The 14,396-nt window shown below is 41.7% G+C and overlaps 1 protein-coding gene across 1 annotated transcript in view; it reads left to right on the top strand.

Annotated features, from left to right (window-relative positions):
- The window catches only part of KCNH1 (potassium voltage-gated channel subfamily H member 1), a 290,356-nt gene that overhangs the window by 67,425 nt on the left and 208,535 nt on the right, over positions 1-14,396 (top strand). The window contains exon 7 of the mRNA XM_074988513.1: positions 8,729-9,158. Coding sequence (XP_074844614.1) covers positions 8,729-9,158 — 430 coding nt within the window. The remainder of the gene's footprint in view (positions 1-8,728; positions 9,159-14,396) is intronic.

Consider the following 14,396-nt stretch of genomic DNA (forward strand, 5'->3'; position numbering starts at 1 on the left):
ATTAATAGCAACATGTAATGTTTTGCAAACTGAATTAAACTTCCCTTTACCCATGTGAGCTAGAGATGACATGTATCTCTGTTTTACAGATGGGGGGAAATGAAGACGTGAGACCTTGTGTGACTTACCTAAGGTCTCGCAAGGAATCTGTTGCAAAGCCAGAGCTAAAAATCTCAGTCCTGTGAATCACTCCAAGATTGTTTTTATGAGATGTGAAACATACTGGGTCCTTGCATCACACACACAACTGAAAAGAGTGAGGAAAATGAGAGCAAAACCTTGCATTATATGAAGCAGTGATGCACAACTGGAAAATCAGGTGCTCATGGTTAGAGTACCTAATGAGCGGCTTTAATTTGTGGCATCTGACTACCAAAATGTTATTTTGGCAGCATTTCAAGTATAATCTTTTCACTAATTCTTCTTGGCCTAAAAAGCATGAGTCATAAGTGTGTTTCTCTATAGTACCAGCCTGGCTTGTCCGTAAGCTACACGTAAAGTGTTTTCTTCTGCTGTAGTTTTAAGCTGAAAAGTGATTTTGCAAAAGTGACATCACCGGGCTTCATGTTTGTAAATGCAACAGATCTTCTCAGGAGATACTGAGAGACAAAAGTGAGGATTTTTTCCCTTTGAACACCAGTGCCATACACTCACCCTGACATCAGAGGAGACTCAAGCTGAACTTGTTCTCATGAATCACCAATAACAAAAACAAAATTTCAGCGGGTCATGTTATGCTGTGATGAACAACTGTGCACCTTTATCACCTTCAGTGTGTTTGCATGGCTGGAACTTACTCAAACTGCATAACTGTTGTATCAATACTAACAAAGAGGAAGCCGTGCTAGTCTGTACACTATCAAAACAAAAAGCAGCCAAGTAGACTTTAAAGACTAGCAAAATGGTTTATTAGGTGAGCTTTCGTGGGACAGACCCACTTCTTCAGACCATAGCCAGACCAGAACAGACTCAATATTTAAGGCACAGAGAACCAAAAACAGTAAGCAAGGAGGACAATCCTTGCTTACTGTTTTTGGTTCTCTGTGCCTTAAATATTGAGTCTGTTCTGGTCTGGCTATGGTCTGAAGAAGTGGGCCTGTCCCACGAAAGCTCACCTAATAAACCATTTTGCTAGTCTTTAAAGTCTACTTGACTGCTTTTTGTTCTATCAATGATACACTAGTAGGGAGGGAATCTGGCTTGCTCTCAGTTGCATTGACTCTGTGTAGCAAACAGGACTAAAGCAGTTAAAAAAGAATCCCTTATTTTTCCTTCTCCGCCTTGGTTACTTAGAATGCACTGACTGAATGATGAGGTGCAGTTTTTACATAGCTGTCTAATAGTGTAGTGCAATCTTTCTCTTAAATTATTTCCAGGGAGTTTTCCCACAGGGGATTAGAATCTTATCCTAAACCCATGTTGTCTGTATGGGTTTCCCCTCTCGAGGCTCCTTTGTGGAACAGAAATTGGTGCTGATGTGCAGCACAGGCCAGTTTCAGATAATTAAAACTGGAAATTATTTCCTTTTTGGCAGATGGAACTCAATGTATATTTCTTAACCTGTCCCCCAAGTGTGTATATGAGCAGTAAAATGGAGAGAATTAGAAGCATCAAGCAGGAGTATATTGAGTTCAGGCATCTCTCTTGTGTGACCTTTTTGAAGCTAACCAGTTGTCTGCGTATGATGAAAGAGGTTGTTTCTGTGTCGATAAGAGCAGCATTAAAATTGACAATAACTGTAAAGTGCTATTTTACTCTGGAACATGGCAATCAAAAATGGCACATTCATAGCCAAGCAATTGTATTTGTGCACATTCAAATCTTACCTGCTGACCTCAGTGACAAAAACAAGTCTTTACTGCTTTACGGCAGTGCAGCTAAGATAGACCTGGGTTCTATTTCTTTTACTGCACTTATTCTAAAGCAGGGGTCTGAGAACCCTTAGGTACACAGGCAGGTTTTGGGCATTCACCAAGCAGGTTAGACTCATTGAGGCCCAGAGCAGAAACTTAACACCCCACTGCATGGAGCTGAAACCCAGGACCCTGAACCCTGCCACTTGAAACTGAAGCCAAAGCCTGAGCAGTGTAACTTTGCAGGGGTTCCTGTGGCTTGGGGAAGGGATGCAGGGAGTTGTTCTGCTTACACTGCCTAATGCCAGCCCTGTTCTTGTATTCAGAAAAACAGTTATTGAGGCACAAGTGGGCCTGAGAGGAGCAAGGGAGTCTGAGCTCAGAAAGAAAAGGTTGAGAACTCATTTTAGTGAACGAACATACAATTTTTACTAATTTCAAATTACTTGCACACTTGAAAATTGAGAGCACAATGAATGTGAATCTTTCTTTGGTGGATAGTCACAGAAAGGTAGCTGTGTTTAATCTGTATCTTCACAAAACAAAAAAGCAGTTCTCTAGCACTTTAAAGATTAACAAAATAATTTACTAGGTGATAAGCTTTCGTGGGGCAGACCCACTTCTTCAGCTCTGGAATTACCACTGAAAATGAACTGGTACAACAAATATGTAACAGTATATTTGTTGTACCTGTTCATTTTCAGCGCTAATTTCAGATCTGAAGAAGTGGGTCTGCCCCATGAAAGCTCATCCCCTAATAAATTATTTTGTTAGTCTTTAAAGTGCTAGAGATCTAGTTTATTTTTTTATGTCTTCCTTAGGTGGTTTCTTTTAATTTTGTTTTGTTTAAAAATTAGATGCAAAAATATGCTTTTATATAAAACATGTTACAAGAAGCAAAAACTGATATTACCATAGGAACTTCTAGCTATTCCATTTTGCACAGTACACTTTTAATATCCTATATAGTAACTAAATGTATATTCAGTATGAGAACACGAATGCTAGTATAAAAACAACATTAGCAAGAGCTAGTCTGAAATTATGGAAGATCTATTTTCCACAGATTGGTGTGGATTTACCCATTTTTCATTTTGGAGTAATGAACGGAGAATGAGCTGAATGAACTGTTCTTGGTTTTTTTTTTGTTTTTTTTTTGTTGTATTATGAGGTCAAAATGTTTTCGGTTTTGTCATTTGCCTACACAGGCAACGCTGAATATTTTTGGTGTTTTGTGCCAAGTTGGAATGAGGCCACATTTTGAAATCTCCATCCTTTCTGAAACAGAATTTCTGCATTCAAGACAGCTCTAACTTCAGGATTTTGGAACTGGTTTTTCAGTGATGATGTGTAATTTTTTTTATTCCCAATTTTACACAAACTGTGTTAATCTAAATCATATTGCCTATGCATCTACTCTATGAGATATATTTGAATGTAAGGCAGTTAGCTTGATATAATCATGTGACTGTCTGCACTGTAAATACCATTAGCTCAAATGAGGGAGCGCTAATATCAATATATGTCATTGGTACCTGCTGGGTGTAGCATCAAGCTCGAATTCAAAAGGTTGATTAAAGACAAGTGTGAAAGTGCCACGCCTTAAAAGTGAATTTATTAGTCTCCAGAGGTGGCCAGTAAATAGCCCACAATGCCCTTCCGTGCTCTGTTCTGGCCACTGCTCTCCAGGTATGTAGGAATTAGGTAACGGACTGTGAATTTCAAATCGGGACCTGGAAGCCTGTGGCTGTGGGCTCATGTTTGTATGGGAGCCTGAGAAATGTCTTTCTTTGCTGTGAGTGCATCTACACATAACCCCAGCATGGAGTTCATGGTTTTGTCTCTACACCTTATTTTTTTCCCCCGCACTGCCTGGTGCCAGCTGCTGCCCTGCTACACCACATGTCAGCAAGGCTGTTGTGGGCGTTGTGCTTGCATGAGGCCAAGAAACTACTTCTTCTCAGTGGCTTACAAACCCAGATGCGATGCAGTTGGGGTCTTTCCCGTGGTCAGCCACATCCCATGGCTAGCCCTGACCCAATAAAAGGACATGCCTTTGGTTTGGTGCTGACTGTGCTGCCAGGCAGCACCATGTCCTGGCTTGTGCATGGTTAGAGCTCCAAGGGTGGGAAAGATTTTCTGGGGCCTGCAGCCATCTGGGGGGACTGCTTCAACTGTCCCACACCCACCAAAAACATTTTCAAGGCCTTTCTGCTGCTGGGGGAATGTCTCCCCTGATGGCTAAGATATTGGTTGCGGGGGGACTACTTCAACTGGCCCCCAACCAAAAATATTTTCGGGGCCTTTCTGCCGCTGAGGGGAACCTCCCCCAGCGGCTAAGATATTTGGGGGCTTGGTGCTATCAGAGGGAAGTCTCCCCTGGTGCCCAACATATTTGTTGGGACTACTTCAACTGGGCCCCCACTGAAACCCCTCTGTACCATAGCAAGGATCCAGGGGGCTTGCCACTGTTGGGAGGTGGGGGTGTGTGTCTCCTCCAGTGGTTACGATATCTGGGGACTTGCTGCCCTTGGAGGGAGGGGGAGTCTCCCCCAGAAGCTAAGATTTTCAGGGGCATTGGAACATTTCAACTGGCTCTGCAGACGACATCTTTCTTTCTTTCCCTCCCCGCCACCAAAAATATTTTTGGGGCTTGCTGCCCATTGCAGACACCTGCTGCTGTTTTGCAAAATCTTTGATATTTCAGTTTATAAAATCTTTTCCCTAACCATTCCTATCGTCTTTCTTCATGTTTTGACCCCCCCCAAAACACAGGGAACAGTGGGTGGAGGACCAGCTGAGATTCCTGTTTCTGTTATAAGTTCAGTGTATGAGATTTTCCTGCAATCACATGTTGCTAAAGTCTGTGTAGAGAAGAGGGAAGACAGATCTTTTTTTCCTCCCTTTTTCTATCCTCTTTCTTCTGAGTTTGCACCCCTTCACGCAGGGAAGAGTGGGTAGAGGGCCAGGTGAGAGTACAGACTGTCTCTGTGTTGGGATCAGATGCAATCAAGAGAGAGGGGATGCTCAGTGGATGGCCCGTTGAGAACAGACTGTGCACGGAATCTGTATAATGAACTGGGAAGCCAAATACCTACCCCTCAGCAAGTTTTTTTTTCTTTTTTTCTCTTAAAATTTTACTATCAATGCTTTCTTCAAGCTTTTCAGGTTCCCTGTGTTATTTTCAGGGATTGGATGCAATTATGGGACGGGGGAAGTCTGTGGTTGGCCAGTTGAGAAGTTGCTGCTTTTTATGAAATCCTTGATAATTCATTAACAGAAGAAAGATTTCTGTTAACTTTGCCATCTTTGTTGATGCCCTACTTTTCCTTCCTTCCGACTGGAAAAACGGACGTTTGCGTAATAGAGGAGGGGAATGAGGACAATGCAATGTGGGAAGGTGATGCCAAATACCAGCGAGCATACCCAGAATGCTGGGGGGATGAGGGAACGGTGAGATAGGTTCCCACAATGCACTACTGCAATAGTCGAAGTTTGCCAAGTGGCAGCAATTAAGTTGACTGTGAGGAGGTGAGGATAGTCCAAATTGAATTTGCAAATTTCAGAGTTAAAAATTGATATTAATAAATTTGATTTTATCTCATAATGTAGATGCAGCCTAAGTCTATGTAAGCTTCTATTTGTTTACGCTTGCAATGTAAATAGCTAAAGTCTCTAAACCTTACCAGTTGTAGTCTGCATTTTATTGTGAACACACAACTGAAGACCCGATTTATTTGTGTATGAACAGCTGTGCCTGAAATAACTGAGGCCCAGCTGTAAATCAGGTTTTGAATAATAATGGTATATTACATTAATGGGTTTTGCATGTATAACTATTACAACAAAAAAAAAGGCTTTTGGTGTTTGGGGTGGTTGTGGGGGGGACACAGAGCTGTGTCTTTTCATCAGAGGAGAGATATTTAAAGAAGGCCTATGCAAATAATTGGCTGGAAGTGCCATTTTGTTGCAGCTATTTCTGCAGAGCCATCTGTCACGTCTATTTTGGACATGGGGCCTTATGTGTCTTCATGTGTTTAACCTTTGAATTTCAAGCCACTGATCATGCTCGTGCTGTCAGTGAAGTAGAGCTAAGAATGGCACAAATGGGGAAAAGTGAATTTAACCTGTCCTCCTGGGGAACAAGTCCTGCGTGTACAGCTTTGAAAGCTAATGGGATTTGCTTTATGGTTAGAACTAATAAACATGAATGGAACACATTACTTTATGGCCTTATACTAAATCTCTCCTTCGGATTATTTTTGAGCAAAATAGGCAGAAGCGCTTGAATTTTCATTATTTGTTAAAGTACACAGCAATGACTGCATATGTCACTTTTTCAAAAGGAGTAAAGGTAATCTTGGTGTTCACAAAAGAAAAAAATCATTGCTTCATTCGTCAAAAGCTGTACATTAACATGTAAATAGCATATTAGTAACTAAATTAATTTTTCTCACTAACTTAAGCTAAGCTATAGGTAGTCATGACTGAACAACTTCCAGTAAAACCAGATAACCAGAATTATGTAACTATGCATTTCCAGAAACCTATATTAAAACAACTTAAAACTTTATCTTAAATCTTTTCAGTAAGAGGTAGTTCCCATGTCTGGTAAATCAGTTCTGTGCATTCCCTCAAAATTCAGGCTTTTCAGTTTGCCTTCTATAAACCACTAGTGTAAATCTGGATGATGATTATGATACTGAACAACAATATGTAGTGCTTTAGACATGAGATTTTCAAAAACACTGCAGTGTTGGCCTATCTGTCGTCCCATTGAAGCTTTATCTTATCTGTTACAAAGATGTGTCACGAAGAATATTTACTGAAGCTTTCAAAAGTGACAAGATGTTGGCAAGCGGGGGCAGAAATTGTTTGGTGCAAGATCAACTTAGTTAGTGAGTTAAAGCCTGTTATGTCTGCTGGCCTGTAGGGCAGCAATGAAGGTACTCCACTTCTGTCTGTCTTTGGCCATTTTCTCTGGTGTGTCACAGTTGTAGTTCATTCTCTTCATGTCTGCCTCAACAGTAAGCTGCCATGTTTTGGGCGTCCCACGTTTCCGTCTCTTCCTTCAGGAGTCCAGTGAAGTGCTAGCTCTGCAATGGCGTCTGCCTCCCTTTTCACCACATGCCCTATCCATCTCTGGCTGTGTCTACACGTGCCCCAAACTTCGAAATGGCCATGCAAATGGCCATTTCGAAGTTTACTAATGAAGCGCTGAAATGCATATTCAGCGCTTCATTAGCATGCGGGCGGCAGCGGCGCTTCGAAATTGACGAGCCTTGCCGCCGCGCGGCGCGTCCAGACGGGGCTCCTTTTCGAAAGGACGCCACCTTCTTCGAAGTCCCCTTATTCCCATGAGCTCATGGAATAAGGGGACTTCGAAGTAGGCAGGGCCCTTTCGAAAAGGAGCCCTGTCTGGACGCGCCACGCAGCAGCGAGGCTCATCAATTTCGAAGCGCCGCTGCCGCCCGCATGCTAATGAAGCGCTGAATATGCATTTCAGCGCTTCATTAGTAAACTTCGAAATGGCCATTTGCATGGCCATTTCGAAGTTTGGGGCATGTGTAGACACAGCCCTCCAGAGTCTTCTCCTGATCATAGTGGTCATGTCCTCCAGGTGGCATCGCAGGAGCAGGTTGTGCTTGGAGATTCTTCAGCCAAAAGAGGCAAAGTACCTGGCAAAGGCTAGTGGTGTGAAAGGATGAGAGTTTGACGAGGTCGCACGCTGTCATCTGCCAGTACTCTGACCACTATAGTAGTGTTGATATGACACAGCTGTGGTACAGCTTAAGCTTGGTGTGGACAAATTTTCAGAGTGGAGTCTCCAGTTTCAGAAAATCTGGCTTCTTTAAAATGTTCTGATGGGCATCCCAATATTGAAAAATCCAAACTGTCTAGACACTTAACTTTTTTACCTTTTGTAGTTAATCTTTATGGCAAATCTGAGGTAGATACGGTAAGTATTATCCTCCATGTCTTCCAGAAGGAGGAGCCAAGGCTGAGAATTGAAGCAACTTGCCTGAAGCTACACAGTAATCAGTGTCAAAGCTTGGATTAGAACTAAGGAGCTCTTTGTCATCAAACATTGAGCTCATTCCACTACACATGGATTTGAGATATGCTATTTGATTTATAAGACCAACAATAAAGAATTTAGGCTGGTCTCTGTTTCTAGATTATGACTGAACTGTTCATATTCTGAGTCATATCTAAAGTCAGCTTCTAAGTAGTATCTAAATATTTGTAGCCAATATCATGATAAAACTTGAATTGCAAATGAGACTTCCCTATCATATAGATGCCTATGAATTTATAGTAACAAAGAGGAAGCCATGCTAGTCTATAGACTATCAAAACAAAAAGCAGTCAAGTAGCACTTTAAAGACTAGCAAAATGGTTTATTAGGTGAGCTTTCATGGGACAGACCCACTTCTTCAGACCAGAACAGACTCAATATACTGGTCTGGCTCTGGTCTGAAGAAGTGGGTCTGTCCCATTTAAGCTCACCTAATAAACCATTTTGCTAGTCTTTAAAGTGCTACTTGACTGCTTTTTGTTTTGACTATGAATTTATAGTAAGGCTAAGACATAGTTTATATTTTATCAACTCTATCTTGCTAATTTATGCGTTGTGAAGCTGTCTGGAATGAGAGAGCCAAAGAGAAATTCAAGGCATGTGAAAGTGAACCAAAACAAAAGGTAAAGTTTTCATGTTCTCCTGAAAACACAAGCCACTGAGCTTTGAGTGCTTCACTTCAGTGTTGCTTTATAGGCAGGTATCAGCAGCAAGTTTTAGATGCCTAGGTTATGAATGGTGTTGATAGCAAACGTAATAATGAATTCTAATAGCCTGATCTGCTTTATTCTTTTAGGGAATCAGTAGCCTGTTCAGTTCACTGAAAGTAGTGAGACTTCTTCGGCTGGGTCGTGTGGCTCGGAAGTTGGATCATTACATTGAGTATGGAGCAGCGGTCTTGGTTCTGCTGGTGTGTGTGTTTGGTCTTGCAGCTCACTGGCTGGCCTGCATTTGGTACAGCATTGGAGATTATGAAGTTATCAACGAGGATACAAACACAATCCGAGCTGAGAGTTGGCTCTACCAACTAGGGGTGTCCATAGGAACGCCTTATCGGTTTAACACAACAGGTTCAGGAAAATGGGAAGGGGGGCCAACCAAGGATTCTGTTTATATCTCCTCGCTGTACTTCACAATGACTAGCCTCACCAGTGTTGGATTTGGGAACATTGCCCCCACTACAGATGGAGAGAAGATCTTTGCAGTTGCTATGATGATGATTGGCTGTAAGTACCAGCAATTTCATTTTTTTCCCCTCATAACAATGGCCTATAAATTCTTTCTCTGCATGTAAACCTTCATAAAAATGTTGTAGGCAGTATCCTAAGGGTTTCTAACCAATTTTTAAAACTCAGTTTTGTGACAATTTGTGTCAAACCTAATGATTTTTTCTAGTATGGTATTTTAAAATCAAGGCTGGGAAATCTTGTGTAAATGTTGCACAATGCTAAAATTGGTTGTTTCTGAAACAAAAGTATGGTTGAATTTATGCTACAGTTAGAACATGTAAGTTCTGTGTATTGTAACTAATCAAGTAAATAGTCTTCCTAAATTAAATTACCAAATCTATGCTAAGCTAGGAAAAATATGCTACTTGACATTAGAGAGAACTTTTAAAGGAGAGTATTGATATTGATTTGAAGTAACTCATTTTGTTAAAGAAAATTAAGTGAAAAAGTAACTAAACTTAATATTAACAAAACTCTCAGTATATAATAGAGACACTAGATCTGATCCTGCTCATTTATGTTGAAGTTATGTATAGAGCATTACATAAGTGTCTAATGGACCAGGGCTGTTATATATTTGGGAGGCGGTGAGGGAGTTACAAACTAGAAAAAGGCATGCTTCCTTTATTAAGTGCTATGATTTTCAGCTGTAAAAATATAATTTGCTTTTTACTCCCAAGTACTTCTTTTCACTGTTAATGTTTAAATGAGCTGTTTAAAACAGCAGTAGTGGACTTTCCATAAACCCTGCAGGCTGTTATGCTGCTGCCTTATGAGAATATGCTATATAGGCAATGTAATGAACTGAACAATGTAAAACTGACTTCAAAACATCTATCTTTTTATTTTTTTAAAATATACTTCTTTTCAATACTCGCACTATGAGCTTTGACTCTGCTTATGCTCTGAAGCTGGCTTTCCAAGGGGAGGGGGAACATTTATTGGGTGATAACGCACAACTCTTTAATAAAATCCAGCATTTTAATGGGCCTGTTTAGGAGATGCACATGTTTAAATTAGTCTCAAAAGCAGGGTGCAAAGTAGTGATTTGTGGAAAGTTGTTATATGTAGATATACTGGTTCTGTATTCTAAAGCATGCTTTTGTAACTCAGTAATTAGAAGTAAGATGTAAAAAGGAAACGCAGAATGTGATCATGTAATTAAAGACCATATATATGCGATCAAGAATTAAATGTATTCTTTGTTGAGGATTCTTAGAAACTAAGTGCTCAATCCTGCAAATGTTTATATGTCTGAATAACTTTATTCTGTGAATGGTTGCATTGAAGTCAGTGGGACTATTCATGCATGTAACACTAGTTGTATGTGTAAATGTTTGCATGATTGGTATCTATGTAAATAATTTCAAAAAATATCTTTAAATTCACTACTGCTTGGATTTTACAGTATCTAAATCCTCTTGTATAGCTCTGGTATTGAGAGCTGGAAATGCTTCCTTTACTGTCTTATACAAATCAGACTCAAGATACCAGAATAGAACCTATGATAGCTGAGTATACAGGGCGCCAATAGCAACACACATGTTCAAGTTTCCTGACACTTTTCCCAAATAAAAGAATGTTGCAATTCCTACCCCCACCCCAAAACCTTTAACATCTATAGTGTTTACAGATGGGCTTTGAAATCAGAGAGATTGAGGGGGGCAGTTAAATGTATTTTGTTACACTGACAACATTTTATGTAGACAATTTTCAATAGTTTTAGAACTCGCATGAAATTTCATTCAACTTTAATTATTAGTCTAGTGTCTCGAATAGTAACGTTCTAAAGGAGAGAAACCTGTGCTGCTGCCAAAAGTTTAACAGTACAAACTGCACTGTGAACCGTGGCAGCAGACAGCTCCTCTCTATAATGGTGAGAGAGAGCTGGGCTGAACTCCCCTTACAACCTACCTTGGGCCATAGTGGTCCTTGTCACTACTCTCTCGGGGTATCGCACTGGGCAGCTACTGCTGCTTACAGATCCTGGCAAGGGAGGCAGATAATTGGGCCTGGCTCCTTCCAGACCCAGTACAGGGTGCAGCAGCATATTTCAAACTTTGATAGCCTCCTCCTGCTGTCAGCTAATGTAATCTGTGCTGGAATGTCAGGGCTCAAGCCCTGATGATTGATGGGCATGGCGGTAAGGAGAAGGGAATGGATTTGGAGTAACTGCTGATTGACTTTTTCACCCTTTTCTCCCCTGAGTAAAATGAGGCATAGAAAATTATTTAAGTCTTGTAAAGTTTTGTTTTAATTTTAAGCTTTCAAACTGCTTGTGCAGCCTTAATTCAATCTCCTTGAGGATTATGATATAGTCTTGATTGCATCCTGTTGTGTTGCAGAGGATCCCTACCTCACTCAGCATGGACCTGCTTTCGGGGTGAAGCAGGGCTATGAAGTGAATTGTTCTGTTTGATTGATCCCTGCCTCACTTGTTGCACAAGTCAGAAGCTGTGAAGTAAATGAATTTACAGCCTGGATTCAAAAGGATGATTGCATGGTTAAGGCAGTAAAACACCATGCAAGAGAATTCAGTTCTATCCCTGCCTATGTTGCAGAGCTCTTATGTGTGTGTGGGGGGGGTGCAATTCCCTTAGGCCAACATTTGGCAAGTGGATGCTAACTGTATTGTGTAATTTATGGGCACCTAGACTGAAAGAGCTGGGGTTTGATTTGCAGAACTGCAGATCATTCATACTTACTGCTGAGCTCTGTCAGGCTGTGGGTACACTGCACCTCCAGAAGTGTAGTCTGGAGAAATGAGTGAAGAGTTGGGTTCAGGCAGTCATGAATTCTCATCTTGGTTGTGTGGTGGTGTTTTGTTTTTTGACACTGATTCATCCAACTCCTACTTGTCTCCATTCTTCCACCTGTATAATAAAGAGTATAGTATGTGGAGATTAATATTTGATTTACTTCGCTGTAACAGTAGTGAGCATCCTAGAAATTACGATGAAACAAGTAATTCCATTTTTGGTGCAAGGTTTTGGGTAGTGATTGGTAAATAAAACAGGGGCTATGTGCTGGATGATAAAAAGAAATACTGAACATGCACATTCCTTAATTACTATCCATCCTGAAGATAGAATGAGGCAGGTTTCTTGGGGGGCGGGGTGAGAAATAATAGAGGATCACGGAATTAGACTATCATTGTGTGTGCGCATATGAATGGAAGGGGGTTCAGTTTGGGAGTAAAGGCACTTCCAAGTAGCATGGGCAGTTTGAAGTGCCGGCAGCTACATGGCATGCAGGCACTTCAAAGTTTGACACTTTGAAGTTGCCCCAGGGAGAATTAAGCTAATGAAGTGCTGCATATAATGGGAAGAAGTGGATTTCAGAATCAGGAGGTTATTCTGAAAGGCCCCCATCTGCATGGGTGGTGCGTATTCAGAAAGCAGCACTTTCAAAGTGCGTATGGCTGCTGTTATGCTAATGAGGTGCTGCACATTTGGCAGATGCTAGTAAGGCACTGCCATGAAGTGCCTAATTATCGTTCCCCCTCCAAAAGAAGGGGGCTAGTGTGGCCACAGCTTTAGACTGTGTCTACATGTCTACACTTGCATTCCTCTTTCAAAAGAGGCATGCAAATGAAGAAATTGAAAATGCAAATGAGGTGCAGATTTACATATCTGACATCTTATTTGCCTATGCTTCTTCCAAAAGAAGGAAAGCGGGGTGTATGTGGCTCTTTTGAACGTAAACTCCATCTTCGAAAGAACCCTTTTTATGGGAAGAAGGGTTCCTTCAAAGATGGGGCTTTGCTTTTGAAAAAGCCATGTCTACGCTACTTCTTTTGAAAGAAGCATACTCAAGTGAGGTGCTAGATATGTAAATCTACACCTCATTTGCGTGCCTCTTTTGAAAGCACAATGATAGTGTAGACACAGCCTTAGAGCGTATGCAGATAATCACCATGATGGCTACTGCCAACTCCACTGGAATAGAAGAATGGTGATGTGCACAAAGATGTTTTTTGGTGGGGACCTTTAACTGTGTAAAATGGAACCCTGGGGGTGAGCCTGAATGACAGCCATAAAAAGAGATGAAAGGTTAGCTTGAGAGGCTGTGGGATTTGCTGAATAAAGGAAGTGAGTTAATGGGGCATTGCTGAAAGAGGGCTGAGCCAAGGCTGCAGGGGCAATCTTGATTATGCATTTCTTGGTTTTCAGAAAGGCAAATGTCTGCCCAAGCTGATGCTCTGACAGAGGATGGCATGCCGCCAGGCAACCGTAACTCTGTGTTGACAAAGTGTTTTCTCATTGGTGTTTTCTAGTGGCTCTTTTCTTTTTTAACAGGAAAGGATGTGGTTTTGGAAGGAGTTTGTGGTCAGGCAGTGGTAAATATGCTATCCTTCAATTTGCATACAGAACCAGCCCAGTCCCCCTCCCACAAATCACCTATGGTCCTAACTCATTCCCTGTGCTTCCCCTTCTAGTCTGTCCCTCTCAACACTACTGTACCTAGCCTTCTCTTTTCTCCCTTTTTCCCCTTCCGCTGTAATCAGGAATGCCCCGCCTTGCCATCCTAGCTGCATGGTACACAAACATTTCTTTTGACACTCTTCCTACAACCCAACTCGTGTGGTGCCTGGAGTGAAGGAGAAACATTACTATGCAACTGTGTTCCTGGTGGTTTCAGAACGGTTGGAGAGTGTCAGACTCAGATGAGCTAGGCCCAGCTACTGGCCTGCTCCCTGTCTTGGCAGCTGGGCAACCAATGTACTGTCTTGACTGTCACCTTTGCACCTCATAGGTGGCTGATGGAGAACACTGGCCGCCACCTCGGCTCAGCAGTTGCTCAATGCATGGCAGGCCTGCATATGTGCTTGCCCTTGTTCTAGACCCTCCTCCCCTCCAGCTTTGGATACCGACTTTGGGCTCTGCATCTGCCTCTAGTTTATGGCTCTAGCTTACCCTTCGGCTCTGGCGTCTGGCTTCTGTCTCTTAGCTTGTTTCCTGTTCACTGCCCACCCTAGACCCATCTCTCACTCACAGATTAAATTTTTGCTTCCATCACTAGGACTGACTGCCTGCAGCACAGTTGGCTATAGTAACTCATTGCAAAGTCTTTGGACCCAACTCAAGCCAGGTTTTTTCCGAGTGGAACTGGGGATTCAGTTAAAGGGCTACTGGCAATGAAAGCAGCATTTGAGCAATGGCCATATGGAAGCTGATAGATTCCAAGTCCAAGTTCTTATCAATCACACAACATTTCTGCACTTAAATCCCTGCC

Source organism: Carettochelys insculpta, chromosome 3, assembly GCF_033958435.1.
Source record: "Carettochelys insculpta isolate YL-2023 chromosome 3, ASM3395843v1, whole genome shotgun sequence".
Classification (NCBI taxonomy): domain Eukaryota; kingdom Metazoa; phylum Chordata; order Testudines; family Carettochelyidae; genus Carettochelys; species Carettochelys insculpta.